General features: G+C 37.0%; 1 protein-coding gene across 1 annotated transcript; it reads left to right on the forward strand.

Moving 5' to 3' along the window:
* Positions 1-5,919: 5,919 nt before the first annotated feature.
* Positions 5,920-11,097, forward strand: LOC107797758 (glutamate--glyoxylate aminotransferase 2-like). Its single transcript, XM_016620682.2, has 14 exons — positions 5,920-6,058; positions 6,193-6,339; positions 6,996-7,061; positions 7,145-7,262; positions 7,726-7,807; positions 7,901-7,988; positions 8,090-8,248; positions 8,684-8,857; positions 8,953-9,084; positions 9,306-9,371; positions 9,564-9,628; positions 9,993-10,084; positions 10,176-10,332; positions 10,825-11,097. Exons 2-14 carry the CDS (start codon positions 6,223-6,225, stop codon positions 10,928-10,930), a joined length of 1,422 nt encoding a protein of 473 aa, XP_016476168.1. The 5' UTR covers positions 5,920-6,058; positions 6,193-6,222; the 3' UTR covers positions 10,931-11,097.
* The last annotated feature ends 12,033 nt before the right edge of the window (positions 11,098-23,130 follow it).

Consider the following 23,130-nt stretch of genomic DNA (forward strand, 5'->3'; position numbering starts at 1 on the left):
ACAGTCGTCATAATATTCTCGAACGTATTGATCGCTTCTTAGCAAATTATGACTGGTTTAGACTTTACCCCAATGCACTTGTCAAACATTTACCACAGACACATTTTGACCATTGTTCACTATTAATAGAACTTCAACACTGCCTTCACCCTCGTCAAAAAAAATTTCTCTTTGAAACTATCTGGGCTACACATCCTACCTTCCCTTCCCTAGTCCAAGAAGCCTGGAATAATAATTTCCTATTACTCCCAGCAATTGAAAATTTTACTGATATTGTACAAGAATGGAATAAATCTACTTTTGGAAACATCTTTATACGTAAGCAAAAAATATTGGCTTGTTTAGAGGGTATTCAGTCTTCCCCTAATTATCCTACTAGTGCATTTTTCAAAATTTGGAAAGTCAATTAAAATATGACTTTAATGCCATCACAAAAATTGAAGAGGAATTTTGGAAATTAAAGACCCGTATTAACTAGTTAAATGACGGAGATGCAAATACGAATTTTTTTCACCTATCAGCTTTAAATCGTCGTAGACATAATCGTATAACTACTTTACAAGATCAAGGGGCAATTGGATAACTGATCCTCAAGTTATTAAACTAAATATTATCAATTATTAGCAGTCTCTCTTTAAAACAAAAAACTTTGCTCAAACAGACATCATCTAATCCAACTTTCCAATGTTCTTACTCTGCATGAACAAAATTCCTTAACCAAACCCCTCCAAGATCATGAAATCCTTAATGCATTACATTCTTTTAAACCATTAAAGGCTTCAGGTCCAAATGGCCTACACCCTTTCTTTTATTAAAAATATTGGCATATCATCGGTAATTCAGTAAAATTCTTTTTCCATAAGGTTTTCCAAGACCACAAGATAGATCCTAACATTAATAATACTCGAATTGCCTGATCCCTAAAAATAAACATGCATCTTCTATTTCCCAATATCGACCTATCAGTCTATGTAATACTATTTATAAGCTTATTACAAAAATTATTGTCAATAGGCTTAAACCAATGCTGGAACATCTTATTAATCCTACTCATCTAGCTTCCAGAAAAATTGACGAGCTGCTGATAATGCACTTATAGTTCAAGAAATATCACAAGATTCCAAAAGATGAGAGGTAACAATTCTAATATGCTTATAAAATTTGATCTTGAAAAAGCTTTCGATAAATTGGAATGGTCTTTCATTTATTACACTCTTGTTACCCTTCAATTTCCTCCAGCATTTACTCAATTAATTATGCCATGTATCACTACTACATCTACAGCCATAATTAATAATGGCAACTCATCTGAATATTTCCTTCTTACCAGAGGCCTCAGACAAGGAGACCCATTATCTCCATATCTATTTATCCTTTGTCTTGAATTCTCTCGCGCACAATCCACACAGCAGTTGATTATCGCTCTTGGCAACCCATCACCCTTGCTAAAAGGGGACCTCAATTATCCCATTTATTTTTTGCTGATGACATTATTGTCACAACAAAAATCACTCCTGCCACGTGTGATTCAATTGTTGATATTCTTGCTAACATTACCACTCACTCAGGCCAAACTATAAATTTCCAAAAATCCAATATTTTCTTCTCAAAAAACTGTCCAGTCCCAACTAGACAAATAATTCTCCAACTATTTCATATGAAGGAAAGGAAAACCTTTGGAGAGTATTTAGGATATCCAATCTTTACAAAAACCACCTTCAAAAAGAGATTTCCAATTTTTACTTGATAATTTCAAAAATAAACTAGCGGGTTCGAAAATAAAATTTTTATCAAAAGAAGGTAGAACAACACTCATTCGCTCTACTCTCAACTAACTACCAAATCATCTCATGCAATATAACACAATACCTACATCTATACTTTCACATCTTACTCACTATCAATGAAATTTTCTTTGGGGCACAACTTCGCAAAGAAAAAATTACATCTTATTAAGTGGAATACAGTAACCCAACCACTACATCAAAGCGTATTAGGAATTCAAAATCTCTCCATTAAAAATAAAGCATTACACGCAAGTCTTGCATGGCGACTTTTTAAAAATTCTATCAACTTTGGGCACAAGTACTGTTGCATATATATCTACGTCCAAAATATCTTATAAAAAGAATTGTCTCATCCACCTGGAGAAACATAATCCGGGGTTGGTTGTATTGTCGCTTAGGGTATCAATGGAACCTTACCAATGGCAATTATGTGCATTTTTTGTTTGATCCTAGGATCAAACCAAATTTCACACTCCGCAAATGTATAGCTGGACTATTACCTAGATATGAGGAGAAAAAACTAGTTTCAAGTTACTACTCTAATCAGGCTTGGCATTTGGAAAAACTGCCTTTTATATTACCACACCAATTTGAGCAAAGCATCAAGGACATATACATGCCTTTATCAACAACAAACTATGATCAAATTTTTTGGGCTCTTACCTCAGATGGTGTATTCTCTATCAAATCTTGTTATACATCCCTCAATCCTAATATCAGTCAACTTTCTTGTTACAATTGGATTTGGAATTTGAACATTCCACCAAAAATGTCCTTCTTTCTTGGTTAATCTCACATAATAAACTTCCCACTGTTGCATACCTCTCCCATTTAGGTATTTTAGCATCATCTATATGTACATAGTGCCATTTGGTACCCGAAACAATACAACATATATTTTTTGCTTGCCCTAATGCAACCCAGTTATGGAAAAATCTTAAACTATCTCTCCCACTTTCGTGCACTACTACACTTCCAATGGATTCTACCACTTGGTTGTATGACATTATTCATATACATCTATCACCCACCCCCCATCACATCTCATCTACTACATTCATACCTTTTGCCCTATGGTATATCTGGCTTCTAAGGAATAAACACAGGTTGGAAAATAAACGACTTCCATCAAATATTCAATTACTAATTACTACGGCAGCAGAATATTATTACTTAACAAGTCACAAACAGAGAAAAGAGAAATGTCAATCCATACCTCTATATATTAAATGACATCCGCCAACTGCAAATTACTATAAACTTAATATAGATGACTCTACTTCATTTTCCCATAAACAATATGGCATTGGTGGAGTCTTTCGAAACCACCAAGGCAGTTGGGTTATGGGCTTGCAGGATAATCAAAACCAGGTACTAGCATACAGACAAAACTATTTGCACTACTCATGGGATTGAAAATAGCGGTGCAAAAGAATTTTACATCAATTGTCATCGAAACAGATGCCCAACAACTCATCGGTATGTTTCAAGTAACTTCTATGCATTATACTAACATTATTAATGATTGTAGGTTGTCACTTCTACAGCTGGGTAGCCCATCCATCCAGCATATATATAGAGAGCAGAATTGTGTTGCTGACAGTTTAGCTAAATATGGATCCACGCATGCAAAGTCTACCTGCATACTTTTTGCACAACCACCACTTTTTTTGTTACACCTTATTTACAGTAAGACCAAAAGGCACCCAACCAAGGACGCTTGTACCTGTTTCAACACAGGTGCTCCCTACTATAACTAGTTTTTGTAATACTAATATAACATTTACTTATGACTTAGTACCTATTAGTGATCCCCGTGTGGGGGCACCTGTAGTTCCTATTATGCATTCTACTCTAGCTACTATGATGCCTATGTTGCATCACGTTTGATGTACTAGTACTCTTTAACTATCTATAATATATGTTCTTCCTTTTGACCAAAAAAGAAGAAGAAGTGAATATGAAATAATGAAATAAATGCTTACAAACTCTATATGCACACTAATATAGAAATTCTAAAAAAGGAAAAAGAAAATAATTTTTTTTAATCCAGTTTATTAATACACAAGACTGAAGTATTTGTTAGGTGTTTGCCATAATTTTCTTACCATATTTGGTTTTCCTATTTGTTGAAGGAAAGGGCAACATATTTACCTTAATTGGATTTTTCTTCTCATAGAAGGAAATTATAAATCTCCAATATTTGGCTAGTCCCGTTTCGTGCAGGAAAAGGTTTGGACTTCTATAAATTAAGGATCCTTCCTTCTAATTCAGTAGCATCTACAATGTAGCCATATGGGGTTTGAAAGTCGTATTTAGGGGGAGAACTTTACTGGACAAGTGTTAGTGTGTCACTTGTGTTTGCCTCTTCGTGAGGTTGTTCTCTCGATATTTTGTACTCTCTTTTATATATAGTGGATTGCTCATCTCCGCCGTGGATGTAGGTCAATTGACCGAACCACGTTAAATGTTTGTGTCTCTTTTGGTAAATTTCTCCTTTGTTGTGTGGTTTATCGTCGTTGAGGGTTTGCTTTGCTAGCTTCCGCATGACACCTGATTTTTCGATCATAACAATATGTATATTCTACTATTCATTATTATACATGGGTAATGTTGGGCTCAACCAACCCAAATATACTTTTAATATGGTATGATATTGTCCGCTTTGAGTCAAGATCGCACGATTTTTTGCTAAAGACCTCACACCATTAAGAGATTTCTGATCAATTTTCGAAATTCACTATGTGTCCCCTGCATCGCCAAAGTATTTTGGCATCCAAAGCCCGCAATTAGCTTCTTCTTGTGTGTGCATCTCAAATTCGTAAAGGTATGCAAAGCACCATCATTCAACCATCACCGTACTCGTATCTCCGAACCTAGGTTTTGAGATCGGTTGTTGGGTTCAACCAGACCAAATATACTCTTAATATAATGCAATGTTGTTTGCTTTATACTAAGGGTGTGTTTGGTACGAAGGAAAACATTTTCCGAAAAATATTTTCCAATTTTCTCATGTTTGGTTGGCTTAAATGTTTTGGAAAATATTTTCCTTATGAACTCATTTTCCTCTAATTGGAGGAAAATGTTTTCCTTGTCAAGAGAAGAGAAAACATTTTCCAAAACTCCTTCTCAACCTTTCCCGCCCTCACCAACCCACCCCACCCCCTCTCTTCAATAAATTTCAGTTTTTCCGTTACCACCCACCCTACTACCCCCTTCACCCCACCCTACCCCATCCCCACCACCCCCCTCCCGCAAGAAAAATTATTTTTTTACCTAAATTTTTATTTTTTAATTTCAAATTTCTGTTTTTCTGTTTTTCTGCACCACTCACCACACACCCCAACCCCCCACCAACCCCCTCCCCCTCCCCACCCGCACAAAAAAAAACGTTTTTTTTGTAATTTAAATTTCTGGGTTTTTTTTCGTTTTACTGCCACACCCCACCCCCTCCCTCCCCACGAAAAAAATATATTTTTAAATATATTTTTCAGTTTTAATATTTTTATATTTATCGGTTTAAAGGTTCAAAATTTTATAAGTTCCAAAATTATGAGTTCGGAGGTTTATGTGTTTAGGAAGTTTATGAGTTTAGAAATTATAAAGTTTACGGGTTCGAAATTCCGCGGTTTCGAAAGTTTAGCAGTTCGAAAGTTTATGAAATTTGTGGGTTCGGAAGGTGTTTATGTCTTCATGTTTATTATATCTAAATTATTTATGAATACTCTTGAGAAGTCATTTTTCTTAATTTGAGTATCAAACACCAAAAAATGAATAAAATTACTACTTGTTTTCCAAGAAAATATTTTCTTGAAAAATATTTTTCCGTTATACCAAACACACCCTAAGTCCATATAATTTTTCCTAAAAGATCACACACTATTAAAAATTTTCTATATAAAATTTCTATAATTATATGTACTCATAATTTTTTCTAACTACCCATTAAAATTTTGTTCGCACACCCAAAGCTAACACAGAGAGCACATTTGAACAACAGAAAATCCTAAGCATAAACAACATAAAATTATTTTAAATAAGATAGAGAGCACATTTGAACGGGCACACATCTCAAGCCAAGAGAGGAAATGAGCTGGCAGAGTGTCACTTGTGAGCCCATTACTTCATCTGATGCAATCACATACTGCATGCCTGCCACGTGGAATAAATATGACAAAACTATAGTTGTTGTCTTTCTTCTTTTCTTATCGACGAACTCATATTGTTCTTCTGATTTTGAATTCCTTTGTTCAAGAGCTAGAGTTGTTGAGGTAATTTTTTTTTTGAGAAGTGTTATTGATGACCATTGCATTGTTGGTTTAATGATGTTTTTATAATCTTCTTATTATAATCACTGGCTGTTTTTCTTCAGTTTACTGCTCATAATTGATTCCCATAAATCTAGGTTAATTAGGTGCTGCTATAATTGTTTAAAATGTCGTCTAAGCCGTTGGACTATGAGAATCTGAATGAAAATGTGAAGAAGTGTCAGTATGCCGTCAGAGGTGAGCTCTACCTTCGAGCTTCTCAACTTCAGAAGGAAGGAAAGAAGGTAAGGATTTTTAGTTTTACTCATGTCATGTTATTTATATTCAGACATTTTATAGCTTTTAATCTACTCATTCAATCTCTTATAATTTGATGTTCCAGTAGGATTCTGACTTTTTAGTCTTAATTGGTTCTATTCATCCTCGTTAATTATGCTTTTGTACTTGAGAAGTCTTGTGTGTGTGTGCGTGTGGCACTAGAATTCTTGTCTACATTGGAAATCCTGATTTAGGCAATAGTTGGCATCAAATACAGTTGGTGAATTTTCGGAATTTAGTGGCCCATGCCCAGCTCTACTAAATCTCATAGGGTATCTGTAAGATCATAGAGTTGATCATGTGTAAAATTTGGATCTAGTATGCTGATACAGTACAAGCTCTTTTATGAATACACTATGCTGATATATATGAAGTCATCAGTGAACAATTTGGTCATTTACATTTTACAGTATGAAGTGGTCTATTCTAGAATTCTCTAACCAAGAGAGTTGTATAATTGATAAAAATTGTGTTTCGTCGGAGTAGTATAGATGAAACCATCAGGAGACATGTTGCTAGGCAAGTATTCACCTATTCGGCAGCTCAAAGAATCAAACATGTTACAATTAGTTAATTGAGAGAGAGCTTGTGTAACTATCTGATGAATCCTCTTACTGTGTAGATTATATTCACAAATGTAGGCAACCCTCATGCCCTTGGACAGAAGCCGCTGACATTTCCACGCCAGGTTTATTGTAGTTGCTGAATGTCAGTTCTATGAGATGATGCTTATGGTTTTTACATGTAAAGCCTTGGGACTGTCTATTTCAGGTTATTGCTCTGTGCCAAGCTCCATTTTTACTGGACGATCCTAATGTTGGACTCTTATTCCCTGCTGATGCAATTGCAAGGGCTAAACATTATCTTTCATTGAATTCTGGAGGACTAGGTATCATTTCTCACTTAATATATTAATGTGGGAAATGAGGAATTTCATGCGGTTCGGTTACAGTCATGGTTCCATCTTACGGTTCCTTCTCTAATTGTTATGCCTGTCTATTTCCTGTCTTCAGTCCCTTCAGTTCTTTCTTCCATAGAAAATTTTCTGCTTTTGTTCAGGATGACTATCCCCCTTTCTTGTGCTTGAATAAACATCGAATTATGTTATCAGCATTTGCCCCTTTTGCGCATTTAATTTATGGTTCTTTCTTATGTTCGTAAAATCCTAATCCATTAGCTTGTTGATAGAAAAACGCTGCATTTATCATCCCTGCCTCTTGAGCTCTATCCATTAGCAACTACATGTTTGCATTGTTGTTACGAATCTCCCAGCGGGCTTTTGACCCAATTTTCTGACAGTTGTATGATCTTTTGTTTTGAGAAATGATATCTTTATACTGCTGTTCAATTAGGCGCTTATAGTGACTCCCGTGGCATTCCCGGTGTAAGGAAAGAAATTGCAGATTTCATTGAGAGACGTGATGGATATCCAAGGTTATTATATTGCTTTTTCATTTTAACTGGTTCTCTTTTCTATGACCTCGATTTTAGTTATCGAGCTTATGCTTCTGGTTATTCCTTTGACAGTGATCCAGAACTCATATTTCTCACAGACGGTGCCAGCAAAGGAATAATGCAGATCTTACATACCATCATTCGGGGGCCCAACGATGGGGTAACTAATATAAACGAAAAGAAAAAAAATATATTTCCAGGTTCTAGGTTCCCTTCTAGGTGCAGCATCATATTCCTTACGGGTACAATATTTGTTGTTAGGTATTGGTCCCGGTTCCACAATATCCACTATACTCCGCTACAATATCATTGTATGGGGGTTCTCTTGTTCCATACTATCTTGAAGAGGCTGCAGACTGGGGTCTTGATATCAATGACCTTCGGCAATCTATTGGACAAGCCCAACAGAACGGAATAACTGTGAGTATGCCTTAATTTTGCTTTCCGGATATTTGCAGCACACATCGTCCCCTGTATGATTCTGTGGACTTCCGAGGGATAGTTCAGTAAGACGCAATTTGAGTGACTTTTAGGCTGTGCCCGAGTCCATACCTTGTAGAAAGGGGACCTTTACAGCATATTCGGGACTTAAACACAAACAAATATTTTCCGGGACTGGCAAAACTTGAAAAAGTTTTTTTATGGGGCTTTACTTTCACATTGATACATTGTATGAAAGCAATGGAGAGCGCGGGAATACTTTTTCACTGCATATTGTATGAAAGCAATGGAGAGCGCAGGATACATTGTATGAAAGCAATTGTATGAGTGGTTTACTGCATCTTGTGCTCTTCATTGTACTCAGGCATTTCTTAACTATGACCTGCAAACACTTATGTCTTCAATTTTTCCTAGGTACGCGCAATGGTGATTATAAACCCTGGAAATCCTACTGGACAATGTCTTAGTGAAGCAAATGTTAAACAAATATTACAATTCTGTTACCAAGAAAATTTGGTATTACTTGGAGACGAAGTCTATCAGCAAAATATTTACCAAGATGAGCATCCTTTCATAAGTGCAAGAAAGGTACATATATTTTTATGTACACTTGAAGTATTTATTTACCCAACAATATTATTGGATCTTGAATAACATTTCAGGTTGTTCACCAAAATTCGTAGGTTTTAATGGATATGGATCCACCCATAAGCAAGGAGCTTCAGCTCGTTTCATTTCATACGGTCTCTAAAGGTTATTGGGGTGAATGTGGACAGCGTGGTGGATACTTTGAGATGACCAACATTCCTCCCAAGGTTTTTTTTTTTTGCCACCATTCCGTAATTCAAAGATGAACCTGGTGTGATTTTTAGTGGATGACACAATTTAAATGTGAATATAATGACATTCTTTTTAGCTAGACATTATTTTGAGCTATTCTGAAATGCTCTCCGTCATAAAACGTTTGAGGGTCATGTTATATTCCAAGAATCTTTGTACTCATGAGATGTGGCCTTTCTCTCATTTGATGTGGCAGTCTGTCGAAGAGATATACAAGGTTGCTTCGATATCGCTCAGTCCAAATGTACCTGCACAGATATTTGTGAGTAGTTTTTATTCATTTCCTCCAAGATTTGTACTTCTGGCAAGGAAATATTATTGTGATTTAAATTTAGCAGTGAGCTTTTCTCGGACATCAAGTATTTACCTTATTTTATGTTATCTAAAGGTTACATCCAGTTTCCCGTAAACCCTCTTCTGACAAGAAATGCTTTGTGTATTTTCTTTCCAACAGTTGGGATTAATGGCAAACCCCCCTAAGCCTGGAGATATCTCGTATGATCAATTTGTCAGAGAAAGGTATTACTTCCGACTTCTGTGCTACATGAAATTCTTGAACTTCGACAGTTAAATTGTTGGAATTAGAGATAGAAGTACCCAAAGGCGTGAAACTTATGGGTTCGGGATTCTAAATTTTTAAGTTACTCGGTTCCAAATTAATAATTTATAAATGTTCAATGAATTTCTTAAGACGAATACATGGTTTGGATTAAAGCTACCGGGTTCGGCCTCCCTCCGCCCTTGGAAGTACCCTTCTTTTCATTGGGTTTTCTATAATATGGTTTAGAGCTATTTGGATAAAAATTGGATTTTCATTGGTGTTTTGTGTTTGCAACCAAAAAGACTCTCTTGAATGACAAATACTAGTTGATACTTGTTGCAGCAAAGGCATCCTTGAGTCACTAAGGAGGAGGGCACATATAATGACCGGTGGTTTCAATAGCTGCAGAAATGTTCTTTGTAACTTCACAGAAGGCAAGTCATATCTAGCAGCTTGAGTCTTTGTATTATGTTAAAGTTAGACGATCGACAACCCATTTACATTTGCAATAAAATATTTAAACAGGTGCTATGTATTCCTTCCCACAAATACAATTACCTCGTGGGGCGATAGACGCTGCAAAGAAGCTCGGGAAAGCTCCTGATGTTTTCTATTGTCTCAAGCTGTTGGAAGCAACAGGCATCTCTACTGTCCCGGGTTCAGGGTTTGGTCAAAAGGAAGGGTGAGTTTATTTTTTTTATCAAAATTGAAGCTGTGTTAAATTCTTCCCACCACCCTCCCAACAATAAGTTTGGTAGGGCTAGGATCAATATGCTCAAAGTCAAAAGAGTTTTAAGTTCAACAAGGTAATTAGGCCGCACCACTTAAAAGGGTAAAATACAACAACAACAACAAGCACCCGTATAATCCCACCACTGGAGTCCGGGGAGGGTAGTGTATACGCAGAACTTACCCTTACCCTGAGTTAGAGAGGCGGTTTCTGATAGACCTGGCATCCTTCCTTTCAAAAACTCCTTACCTTGCTCTTGGAGTGACTCGAACTCACCTTCCTCTTGGTTGGAAGTGGATGACTCTCACCACTAGAGCAACCCACTCTTGTCTAAAAAGGTAAAATACTATGGTAAAAATTAATTGGTAACAAGTTAAAATAAATCCTTAATTAGACTAGCTCCTTGTGGAATTAATTGTAATTTGAGGGTGCTTCTGTATGTAGGGTGTTCCACCTAAGAACAACTATCTTGCCGGCTGAAGAAGACATGCCTTCAATAATGGCTAGTTTCAAAAAGTTCAATGATGATTTCATGAAGCAATATGAATAGCACAGAGGCCATTCGTTTAAGTAAAAGCTGTTCTGAGTCTTTTATGAATTCTTTCTCAAAAAGTTACTGTAACAAGTTAAACCTAGTTTAAGTGTTTGACAGCTTCTGGCCAGAATTACTTGCTTTTTGCAATAAAACTGCATTTGGATGACGCTTCTTTCAAAAAAGACTACCTTTTTCCCTTCTGACCTTAATTTTTGAGATTAAGAGCCTGTTTGGCCTTAGAGACCAAAAGCATCATTTTTTTTTAACCAAAAAAAAAAAAGAAGAAGCACATTTTTGAAAATTTGAGGTGTTGGCCAAGACAATAAGTATTTTGAGCAGCAGCATAAGCCCTTTTTTTGCTTAAGAAGCTATGAATTCTAGTTTAAGAAACTAATTTTTCAAGAAAGAATATCCTTATCATAGATTTATATCTTATTAGATTAAGCCTTTTTTTTTCCTTTTTCTGTTTCTAGCATCCTTTTCTTCTCTATTTATTAATTGTCTTGCTTGAAAGTATTTTCTGAAATTTATTTTAAAAAGTTAAATTTATTTTTTTCATTAGATATAATATTTTAGTATTAATATCAGATAAATCAAAAACAAAATAAAAAATATAAAAAAAGTGTATTCAGAAAGTTACATGTATATTACACACACACATACACACACACACACACACACTCTTATATCTTTATTTTGGTACTGATAAAAAATTTAATACATATTTTTACTTTATATTTTATATTTTAATCAATTAAAAATAAAAAATTAATTAAATACTTTATTGTAAATATTTAAATTCATTATCCTTTTTAGAATAATTGTAAGCTGAATTACGTTTACTATCCTTTTTTGTAATTTATCATTTAAAAGTGTTGTTTTTCAAATTACTTTTTCAAAAAAAAAAAAAACTTTGCGGATAACACTTTTAAAAAAGTTGCAAGAATTTTTGAGGTTAAAGAACTGATTTTGAGTTGTTTTCTTCCCAAATATTTGCAAGAATTTTTGCAAAAACATTGTAACAAACACCGTTATTGCAACAAAAAAAGAAGAAGTAAGGAATAAGTTTTTGCAAAAGCTGATGCTAAACATACGCCTTTCATTGGAGAAGAAATGACATCATTTACTGCAAGGTTCTTTCGTTTACACGGCCTTCTACGGGTGTATGGTTCAAATTTATTACAGGAATTAAGTTACATTTTAACAACAACAAAAGTGGTTTGATAATCTTTTCTATATCTAGATTGTACCAATAAATTCACACCAACTAAATGAAACGATCCGAGATAAACAAAATAACGGAATATGAAAATAACAATAACTAAAGCAAAATTAATGACAAGTTTGATTAAGATCATCAAAGTAGCCTGAATAATGAAGTGTAGAAGAAAATCTAGAACCCTAAGTTAACGTCTCAAGCAACAATCGAAATACTAGATATAAACAAAGAAGAAGAAGAAGATTGCCCTCAAGAACCCAAGTCTTGAAAATTGGTAATTCAAAGTCGAACTAAATCTCTCTAAAGAGTTTTCTTATGTCAAAAAGTGGTAATGAAATAACCCTAGTCTGTTATAAATATCCAATGGGTAAAATAGAAAAAGTTTCAAAGTTAATTTCCCAAAAAAACTCGCCAGGCCAAACCATAGTCTCAACCGTAACCCCAACTATAACACACAACTGAACTGTGACAAATTCCAGAAGCTTATTTTCTTCAGCTCTTCAAGCCCCTCTTGAACCGTAGCCAACGGTTGGTGAAACAGTGTCACACGGTTTGACTTGGGGTCTTGACTATTTAATTCTCAAGATTCCAAACATGGTATTCTTTGCATGAATCCTCCAAGTAACTCTCTAAACATCTTCTAGTCAATTGTTGAAGATCATGCAGCTCCTCAGCGTGTATCCCTCGGGCGTTCTTGGACTTGGAGCGAGTGAACGGCCCACTAGATAATTCGGGATCATCTTCAATATTCTCCGTTTTGCCTGAGCTATCTAGGATGGTATCAATCCCTCTCTCTTAAAAAGGACTCATCCATGAATCCGACATACCTGCACCAAAAGGAGATAAGTCAAAAAAGTTAAATGTCGCACTCACCTTAAACTCACCTGGGAGATCCAACTTGCACGCATTGTCGCAAATCTTCTCAAGAACTTGGTAGGGTCCATCTCCACGAGAATTCAACTTGGACTTGCGTTTATCAGAAAACCGTTCCTTCCTCAAGTGAACCCAAACCCAATCACCAGGTTTGAAAATAACTTGTTTTCTTTCTTCGTTAGCTCTATTAGAAACCTGTTCATATGTCTTCTCCAATTGTAACCGCACTTGCTCATGAACCTTCTTTAATGCTTCAGCCCTGTTCTTACAATCTACATTCACAACATCACTCATAGGCAAAGGAATCAAATCCAAAGGTGTTAGCAGATTAAAGTCATATACAAACTCAAAAGGAGACTTACCCATGGAAGAGTGAACATATCTATTACAAGCAAACTCAATCAAGGGTAAACGCTCTTCCCAAGAAGTGTACTTACCCCTAAGTGCAGCTCGCAACATACTACCCAAAGTCTTATTGACTATCTCAGTCCGACCATCAGTTTGGGGATGACAAGTAGTAGAATACAATAGCTTAGTTCCCAACTTAGACCACAATGTTCTCCAAAATTTGCTAACAAACTTAGTAATCCCTATCACTAACAATGGACCTAGGCACCCCATGTAACCTAAAAACCTCTCTCTCAAACAATGTGGCTACATACGACGCATCATCTTTCTTGTGACAAGGAATAAAATGTGTCATTTTAGAAAAATGATCAACCACAACAAATATGCAATCATGTCCCTTCCTAGTCCTTGGTAACCCCAAAACAAAACTCATATAAATATCTAACTACGGACCCTTAGGAACATGCAATGGAGTATATAAACCATGTGGCTTAACCTTAGACTTTGCCTGAAGACACTCGATGCATCTACCACAAATTCTACCTATATCTCTCCTCATGTGGGACCAATAAAAATTTTCTTTTAGGGGCTCAAGTGTTTTAGAAACTCCAAAATGCCCCATCAATCTACCACTATGTGTCTCTCTAATAAACAATTTCATCAAAGAACATCTAGGAGCACATAATTTTTTATTCCTAAACAAATAACCATCATTCATAAGTAATCCCTCAAACACACTCAACTTATACTCCTTATACTTACTAATAAAATTTGGGTCACTGTCATATAAATCTATAATATGCTCGAATCCTATCAAATTAGCAGTTAACACATTGATCATAACATATCGTCTAGAAAGTGTATCAGCCACAACATTTTCTTTGTCTTGCCTATAGTGGATAACATATGGAAAAGTCTCTATAAATTCTACCCACTTAGCATGTTTTCTATTTAACTTAGACTGACTCTTTAGAAATCTGAGACTCCCATGGTTAGCACTAATCACAAACTTCTTAGGCTGCAAATAATGCTGCCAATTGGCTAAAGCTCTTGCAAGGGCATACAACACTTTGTCATAAGTAGAATAATTTAAGGTTGCTCCACTAAATTTCTCACTAAAGTAAGATATAGGTTTTTGGTCTTGCATAAGAACTGCACCTATACCTATCCCAGAAGCATCACATTCAACCGCAAAAATCTTATTAAAATTGGGTAGTTGTAGAAAAGGGGCTGAACTAAGCATCCTCTTCAATAATTCAAAGGCCTCATCTTGATCCTTACCCTATTTAAATCTTTTATCCTTCCTAATTACTGCAGTCTAAGGAGCAGCTATGGTACTAAAACCTTTAACAAATCTCCTATAGAAACTAGCGAGACCATGAAAACTCCTAACCTCTGACACACTCTTCGGTACAACCACTCTCTAATGGCTTTCACTTTCGTTTCATCAACAACGAACCCCAAGAAAATCTCCATGTCAACACAAAATCACACTTCTTAGGATTTGCAAAGAGTCATTTTCTGAAGTACATCAAACACATATTTAACATGAAAAAGATGACCATCCAAAAAAACATTGTAAATAAGTATATCATAAAAATAAACAACATTAAATTTACCTTTAAATGGCTTTAAAATATGATCCATCAAGCGCATAAATGTACCAGGTGCATTAGTTAACCCAAAAGGCATAACTAACCATTCATACAAATCATTTTTAATTTTAAAGATTGTTATCCATTCATCACCAGGATTCATCCTAATCTGTTGATATCCACTTTGCAAATCAATTTTAGAAAACATCTTTGCACTATGCAACTCATCCAACATATCATCCAATCTAAGAATGGGATAGTGCTACTTCACCGTAATTTTGTTGATACCTCTATAGTCAACACACATATGCCAAGACCCATCCTTCTTAGATACCAAATGACTAGCACAATACAAAGACTCATGCTCTCCTTCATGAACCCCTTATTTAGCAACTCCTCTACTTGCCTTTGAAGCTTCTTAGCCTCATCTAGGTTGCTCTTATAAGACGATTTATTCAAAATCTGAGATCCTGGTACAAAGTCAATCCGGTGTTCAATCCCTCTAAGTGGTGGCAATCCTTTAGGTATCACCTTAGGAAGGACATCATTGTATTCCTGCGATAAAGAGATAAAATCACTAGACAAAGAGTTAGAGAGTTCGTTAGTGTTCAAATAAGCTCCTTTATACATACATAGTAAAAGTGGTATTCTTTCACTAAGGGTCTTTCACACTCTTTGAATTTTACAAAAAGGTTCAACTCTCTTGCTTTCACCTTTTCCCTCTCATCATCACTCGATTTCTTTTCATTCTTCTTCTTTGGGCTACCCTCTGATTTTTTTGCTTCCTCACTTTTCTCTATCTCAACAAGTGAAATTTTACCTCTACACTCACTCTTTCTTTTTTCTTCTCTCGTCATCTCTCCACCCAATTATTTAGCTCTTTTATGATCTTCATATACTTAAAGTGGAGTCAAGGGCTTCATGAGATACATTTTACCCTTTAGCTCAAGAATGTAGCTATTACACCTCCCTTCATATAGCACATTACTATTATATTACCATGTCTCCCAAGCAATAGGTGACAAGTCTGCATAGGTACAACATCACATAAAACTTCATCTATATAGTTCACAATTTTGAAGCAAGGAAGAACCTGCTTGTTTACTTTCAATTTCTCACTATCATTCAACCATTAAAGCTTGTAGGGACGAGGATTAATCATGGTTTTAAGACCCAACTCTGCTCAACAAGAGACATACTAGCCACATTAGTGCAACTTCCACTATCTACAACCACAGAACAAATTCTTCCATCAATGTTACATCTAGCATGGAATAAATTTTTTCTTTGATCAGAATCACCCTCTTTCACTTGAACCCCCATCAATTTCTAAAAACTAATTGTGTCTTCATGGGCTCTTCCTCCTAACAACTACTAATACTATCTATGGATTCCTCTCCATCAGATTCTTTCACACCGTTATCAGATTCATACTCTCTATTCTCCTTAATCAAAATAGCTCGTCGGTTAGGGAATTTATATTGCATATGTCCCCTTTCCTAACATCTATGACAAATAATAGAACTCGAATTTCTATAAGGTTTAGGTTGAGTAGAGTTCCCTCCTTATTTAACCTCTACCTTATTTTTACTCTTTTCAGCTGATTGAGATGGCTTGACTTCAGTGTTTACCTGTTTACTCTTACTTGAAGAAGATCTCCAAGTAGTTCAATCCATGTTCCAACTAGTAGAGGATTACTTGTTTTGATCTCTAAGTATCATCTCTATCTTACTAGCCAAGTGCAACATTTCTACTATAGAATGGCACCCTAGAAAGTTCAATACGATTAGCAAAGTTCTATGTTCAACCTAGTGTGAAATCGAGTCATAATAGTTTCCTCGGTCTCATCTAGGTTGGCCTTCATCCTAAGCACCTCCATGGTATTGTAATACTCTTCAACACTTTTGTGACCTTGCACCAAGTTGTGAAACTTCTTGATAATCTCTCTATGGTAATGTGAAAGTACAAATCTACCCCTCATTGCTCACTTCAAGTCTTCTCAAGTCTCAATTGGTTTGTCACCAAGTCTTCTACAAATAAGCTCAGTTCTTTCAATCTAAGTAGAGGAATATCCCTTCAATTCAGTCGCCGCCATTTAAATTGTCTTCTCCTCAGAGTAGTTATGAACTATGTAAATATTTTCCACCTTTGCATTCCACTCCAAGTATACATCTGCGTCAGTTGTTACCTCAAAGGAAGGAATCTTCATCTTAATGTTACCCAAGTTTCTATCAACTTTTTCATCTCGATTGTATTGATTTCATTGTCGAATCCCAAATCCTCTGCCATACCTAGCTCCTCTCTTACCCCCTCACAAGCCTTGATGACCATAATTAATGTAGTCATCAGAATCTTCATCTTCAAATTCTTCATATGGGCCATGTTGTGGAGGTACCCTAACTTATGATGGATGTGATGACCCGATAGGTCAATTTGAGTTTTAGACTTCATTTTTGTGTTCCAAGACCTCGAATAGCTCTGTTTATCCTTTCTCAATTTGCATGCACAACCCGTATCTTTTTAGAGGAAATTTTTATGTGAAAAATTTAAGAAAATGTGAATTTTTGTCTTTGAAATGACTTGAGTTAACCACGATCAATATTTTTGTGTAAACGGATCCGGATCAATATTTTGATGGTCCCGGTGGATCCATATTGTGATTTGGGACTCGGGAGTATGCCTGAAATTTAATTGGAACCCCTAGCTTGTTTTAACTCATTTTGCCGAAAACTAGTATTTTTAAAAGTTGAAAGATTACTAAGTTTGACCGTAAGTTGACTTCTAAGCTAATAGGTTCGGATTTTGATATTAAAACTTGGAATATTTACGTACTGCTATTTGAAACTTGTCTGAAAAATTTGATTCAATTCGAAATTGATTTGACATGATTCAAACACTTGAATGTGATTCTAGTATTCTTGAATTTCACTTTGAAAGTTCATTCATTTTGAGGATTGATTCATATATTTAAATGTTATTTTGGTAATTTAATTGCGCAAGCAAGTTCGCATGATATTATTACACTTGTGTACATGTTTAGCTTGGAACCCGAGGGGCTCGGGTGAGTTTCAGACATGTTTCGGATGAGTTTGGCTAAGGCTAGGACTGTTGGTGCAATGCCATTTCTGGTGAACTGCTGCAGAACTCACAAATCTGGCTCGCAATTGCGAGCCTCACTTTTGCGAACAATGATTCGCATTTGCAAGCATGGGCTGGGTTGGTAAACCTCACATTTGCAAGATTTTTGTTTGCATTTACAAACTGTGGACCTTTGTATTTGCGATGGAAATGGTCGCAATTGCGATAACTGACCACTGTTGACTTCTTCACATGTGCGAAGCTTATGCTCGCATTTTCGAATGATGGAAGCTCGTATTTGCGAGGCAAAATGTCGCATTTGCAACAACTGCTCTTCTGAGATAGGGTTCGCATTTCCGACCCTTTCTCACATTTGTGATGTTCGCAATCGCAAACAAGACATCGCAATTGCGATATCCGCAACTGGGTAAAACAGGGGAAGAACGGGACTTAGCTCATTTATCACATTTTCTCAACCCTAAACACCCTAGAGGTGATTTTTTCAAGAGATTTTCTTCCTAAATTCATTGGTAAGTGACTTTAATCTATTTCTTTTCAATTACTCATTACATTTCATATGATTTCAATATCAATTTAGGATTTTCATTGCAGAAATTAGGGATTTGGGTAAAATTAGAAAATTTTGTAAAATTTAGATTTAGACCTCAAATTGAGGTCGGATTTCAAAACAAATTATATAACCAGGCTTGGGGGTAAATGGGTAATCGGGTTTTGGTCCTAAACTTAATTTTGACCAAGCATGTCAGGGTTGACTTTTGTTGGCTTTTTCAAAAAATAATCTAAATTGAACCTTTTTCGTTTGTGGGTAATTTAAAGCTTATTTTGAATCGTTTGGTTACGAAATTGCTAGATTTGGTTGGTTTGGAGGCTTGTTCAAAAAGCAAGGTCGTGGTTGAGTCCAACCTTGATTTGAGGGAATTAGGAACTCTTGAGTTATATGTTATGTGAATTACGTGTGGAACGGTGCATATAAAGGTGACGAATGTATATGCATCGTTATGTTATTCGCTTCCATGTTTTGTTACTTCTTAGTATATGTTGCTACATGCCTTAATTGATATGTGCTCATTTGACTTCCATGCCATAATTCTTACTTGTCATTTAGTTATCCATGTATTAAATTCTCCATTCTTCCATGATTTCATGCTTAATTGCTAAATTGTCTCTACTTTCTTTACTTGCATATTTAGTTGTCTTATGCCTTTCTTGCATTATTTTTTTGTAATATTTGTTGCCTTCTATAGCGTAGTTACACTTGTATGAATTGTTAATTGGAGGATATCGGTGAGTTGTTGAAGTTGAAACATACAAAATGTTAGAGATTCTTTGAGTATTAAGTGATTTTTCAGTTGCCTCGTACATTTGTTCTCTTGATGTAGAACTTCTTATAAATCTTGGTTGTTGAATTTTCATTATTGATGAAATTGTTTGGGGAGTGGGTTGCACGCCGCAATGAAAATTGAAAGGTAATGAATTGAAATGGCAGAATAAGGAAGGACTATGATAGTGACAGATGATGATATGGTGGGATCGGGTTGCGCCCCAACGGATTGTTTAAAGTTTATATTGTGGGAACGGGTTGCACACCGCAAAAAATTAATTAAAATTATATTTGTTTGTGATTATTGGATTGGCCCTGGTAATCTTGAAGAGCTTATATGACTGGTTATTCTGGACTTTCTGTTAGTTGGACTTGAGTTCGTTGTTATAAATTAACTGCTTCACATACATTCCTATCTTTTCTGCTATTATTATCATTATTGCGTACAAGATAATGAAAGTGGCATGCGTTAGCCTTGTCACTACTTAGTCGAGGTTAGGCTCGGCACTTACAGAGTACATGGGGTCAGTTGTGCTCATACTACACTCTGCACTTGCTCGGATCCAGCTATTCAGTGGAGACTTGAGGTATAGCTGCATGTTGTCCGCAACCCTGAAGTCCCCTTCTACTTCCTTTAGCTGTTTATTTTGATTCAGACAGTTATGTTTATTTCAGACCATTATTTGTAGTATTTTAGATGCTCATGTATTGGTGACACCAGTTCCGTGATTTTGTATTTGGATTTTGTAACTTATTAGTTTATTACCTTATTTCAGACTATTCAGTTTCATTATTGTCATTAAGTTTGGAAATTGTTAAAATGGTTAATAACTAAATCTAACGTTGGCTTGCTTAGGAAGGGAAATATTAGGCACTATCACGGTCCCGACGGTAAAAATTACGGGTCGTGACAAGTTGGTATTAGAGAACTAGGTTGCCTAGGTCTCACGAGTCATGAGAAGGCTTCGTAGAGTCTGGAGAATCGGTATGGAAACTTCTGTACTTATCTTCTAGAGGCTATGAAGTTTAGGAGAAATCTCATTTCTTTATTTCTCTATTGTGTGATTGCATTCTATCATTGATGATGAGTCATTCTACTTTTGATCACTCGTATATGGCGAGAACACGCACAGCATCAGCAGTTGGACAGGAGCCGGAGCCCCTTGTGGTAGCTACTACCAGGGGCAAAGGTCGAGGTCAAGGGAGCTCAGCCTAGAGCTCTAGTAGCAGGACCCGTAGTGGAGCCTCAGATTGATCATAAGGAAGAGGTCCCAGCTCAGACCGTACCTATTGGACCAGCTTAGGTCCCGGAGGGATTCATAGCCATGCCAGTGCTTTAGGACTCTCTAGTCCGCTTAGTGGGCCTTATGAAGAGTGTAGCCCAGACCGGTGCATTTTTGGTGGCACCATCCATCCCACAGGCTGGGGATGAGCACAGACTCCCGCTACTCACACTTCAGAGTATGTGGCTCCCCTATATCAGACTCCAGTAGCCCGACCACTTAGGGTTGTTCAACCGGTTGTTGTGGCATAGGCTGGTGATAGGGCTATGTCTTTTGATGCGTTGTTAAGGCAGGACAAGTTTACCAAGCTATTTCCTGTTCATTTCAGTGGTGCACCTTCTGAGGACCCTCAATATTACCTAGACCATTGCCACGAGGTGTTGCGTAATATGGGTATAATTGATACTAATGGGGTTGACTTTGTAGTGTTCCAGATGACCATTTCTGCCAAAAGATGGTGGAGAGATTATATGTTGACCAGACCAGCTGGTTCACCTCCACTTACTTGGGATCAGTTCTCAAAGCTATTTCAAGAGAAGTTAATTCCATTCACTCTGAAAGAGGATTACCGCGGATTGTTTGAGCATCTGTAGTAGGGTACCATGACTATCACCCAGTTTGAGACTCGATTTGTGGACCTAGCTCATCATGCCATTGTTTTACTCCCTATTGAGAGGGAGAGAGTGAGGAGATTCATTGATGGACTCACCTTTAGTATTAGGCTACAGATGGCCAAGGAGACGGGGAATGATATTTCTTTCTAGAGGGCCATAAATATTTCTATACAGATCATGATGGTTTGTGGTCAAGAGAGGGGGCCGGTGTCTGATAAGAAGCCTTATCATTTCGGTGGTTTCAGTGGTGCCTCATCTAGAGGTAGGGGTTCTTTTGGTAGAGGCCATCCCCCTAGGCCGATTCAGTCAGCTCTTCAGGTAGCCCACAGTGCTTGGGGTAGTCGTGGTTCTTATGGATCTCGTCCCGAGTAGCCATCATTCAGTGCACCACTACTTCAGAGTTACTATAACAGCTATTTAGGTTGTCAGGGTCAGTATCAGCTTCATTAGCCTCAGCAGCCGAGAGAGTGCTTTGAGTGTGAGGGCATAGGTCACATCAGGAGGAACTGCCCGAGATTGTTGAGCAGCATGTCACACCAGATTTGTTGTACCATGGTTCCCAACACCGGTTGCTTCATCGCCCGCTAAGCCAGCTAGAGGCAGAGGTTAGACTTCCAGAAGTGGAGGTCAGGCCATTAGAGGTGGAGGTCAGGACATTAGAGGTGGAGGCCAACCAGCTAGAGGTCGCCTGAGGGGCGGAGGTCAGAGTGGTGGGGCCCAGTCCCATTTTTATGCATTCCCAGCTAGACCTGAGGTAGAGTCATCTGATGCTATCATCACAGGTATTGTTCCGATTTTCCATAGAGATGCCTCAGTTTTATTTTGATCTATGCTCTATTTATTCATACGTGTCATCCTATTTAGCTTCATATCTGATTGTGCCTTGTGATCCTTTAAGTGCTCCTGTGTGTGTCCAAGTCTATGGGAGATTCTATTGCCGTAGATCATATCTATCGCTCATGTATGATTACTATTAGGAGTCTTGACACTAGGGTAGATCTCCTACTTCTTTCTATGGCGGATTTTGATGTTATTTTGGGTATTGATTGGTTGTCACCTTATCATGATATATTGGATTGTCACGCTAAGACGGTGACCTTAACCATGCCGGGATTGACCCGATTAGAGTGAAGGGGGACTCTTGGCCATTCTACTAGCAAGGTTATTTCTTATGTGAAGGCTCGACATATGGTCGAGAAGGGGTGTCTAAAATATTTGGCCTATGTTCGTGATTCTAGCGCGAAGGTTCCTTCCGTGAATTTAGTACCTATTGTGCGTGAGTTTCCACAGGGGTTTCCCGTAGATCTGTCGGGTATGCCACTCGATAGGGATATTGACTTCTATATTGATTTGGCTCCGGGCACTCAGCCCATTTTTATTCCACCATACCGTATGGCGCCACCTGAATTGAAGGAACTGAAGGAGCAGTTGCAGGATTTTGTTGATAAGGGATTCATTAGACCTATTATCTCGCCCTGGGTTGTGCCCATGTTGTTTGTGAAAATGAAGGATGGTTCGATGAGGATGTGTATAGACTATCGGCAGTTGAACAATCTTTTATCTACATTCCAATACTTTTGCAAGATCAACTTAGCCAATACGAGTGAGTGGAAGGAATTCAAAGAGATAGTCTTCAAGTTGAATCAATGTCGCACGATAAGAAAAGAAAGATGGGAAGTTTATCCTAAATGCCATGTAGCCTCTCGAATATAGGTATGAATGTCATCATATCGATTCACTAGACTCTACTAGATACTTGCTTATGACTCGTAGAATCTATGAACCTAGAGCTCTGATACAAATTTGTCACGACCCAAAATCCAATCCGTCATGATGGCACCTAAACCAACCTTCTAGGTAAGC

The sequence above is a fragment of the Nicotiana tabacum genome, chromosome 18 (genome assembly GCF_000715075.1).
Source record: "Nicotiana tabacum cultivar K326 chromosome 18, ASM71507v2, whole genome shotgun sequence".
In the NCBI taxonomy this organism is placed as follows: domain Eukaryota; kingdom Viridiplantae; phylum Streptophyta; class Magnoliopsida; order Solanales; family Solanaceae; genus Nicotiana; species Nicotiana tabacum.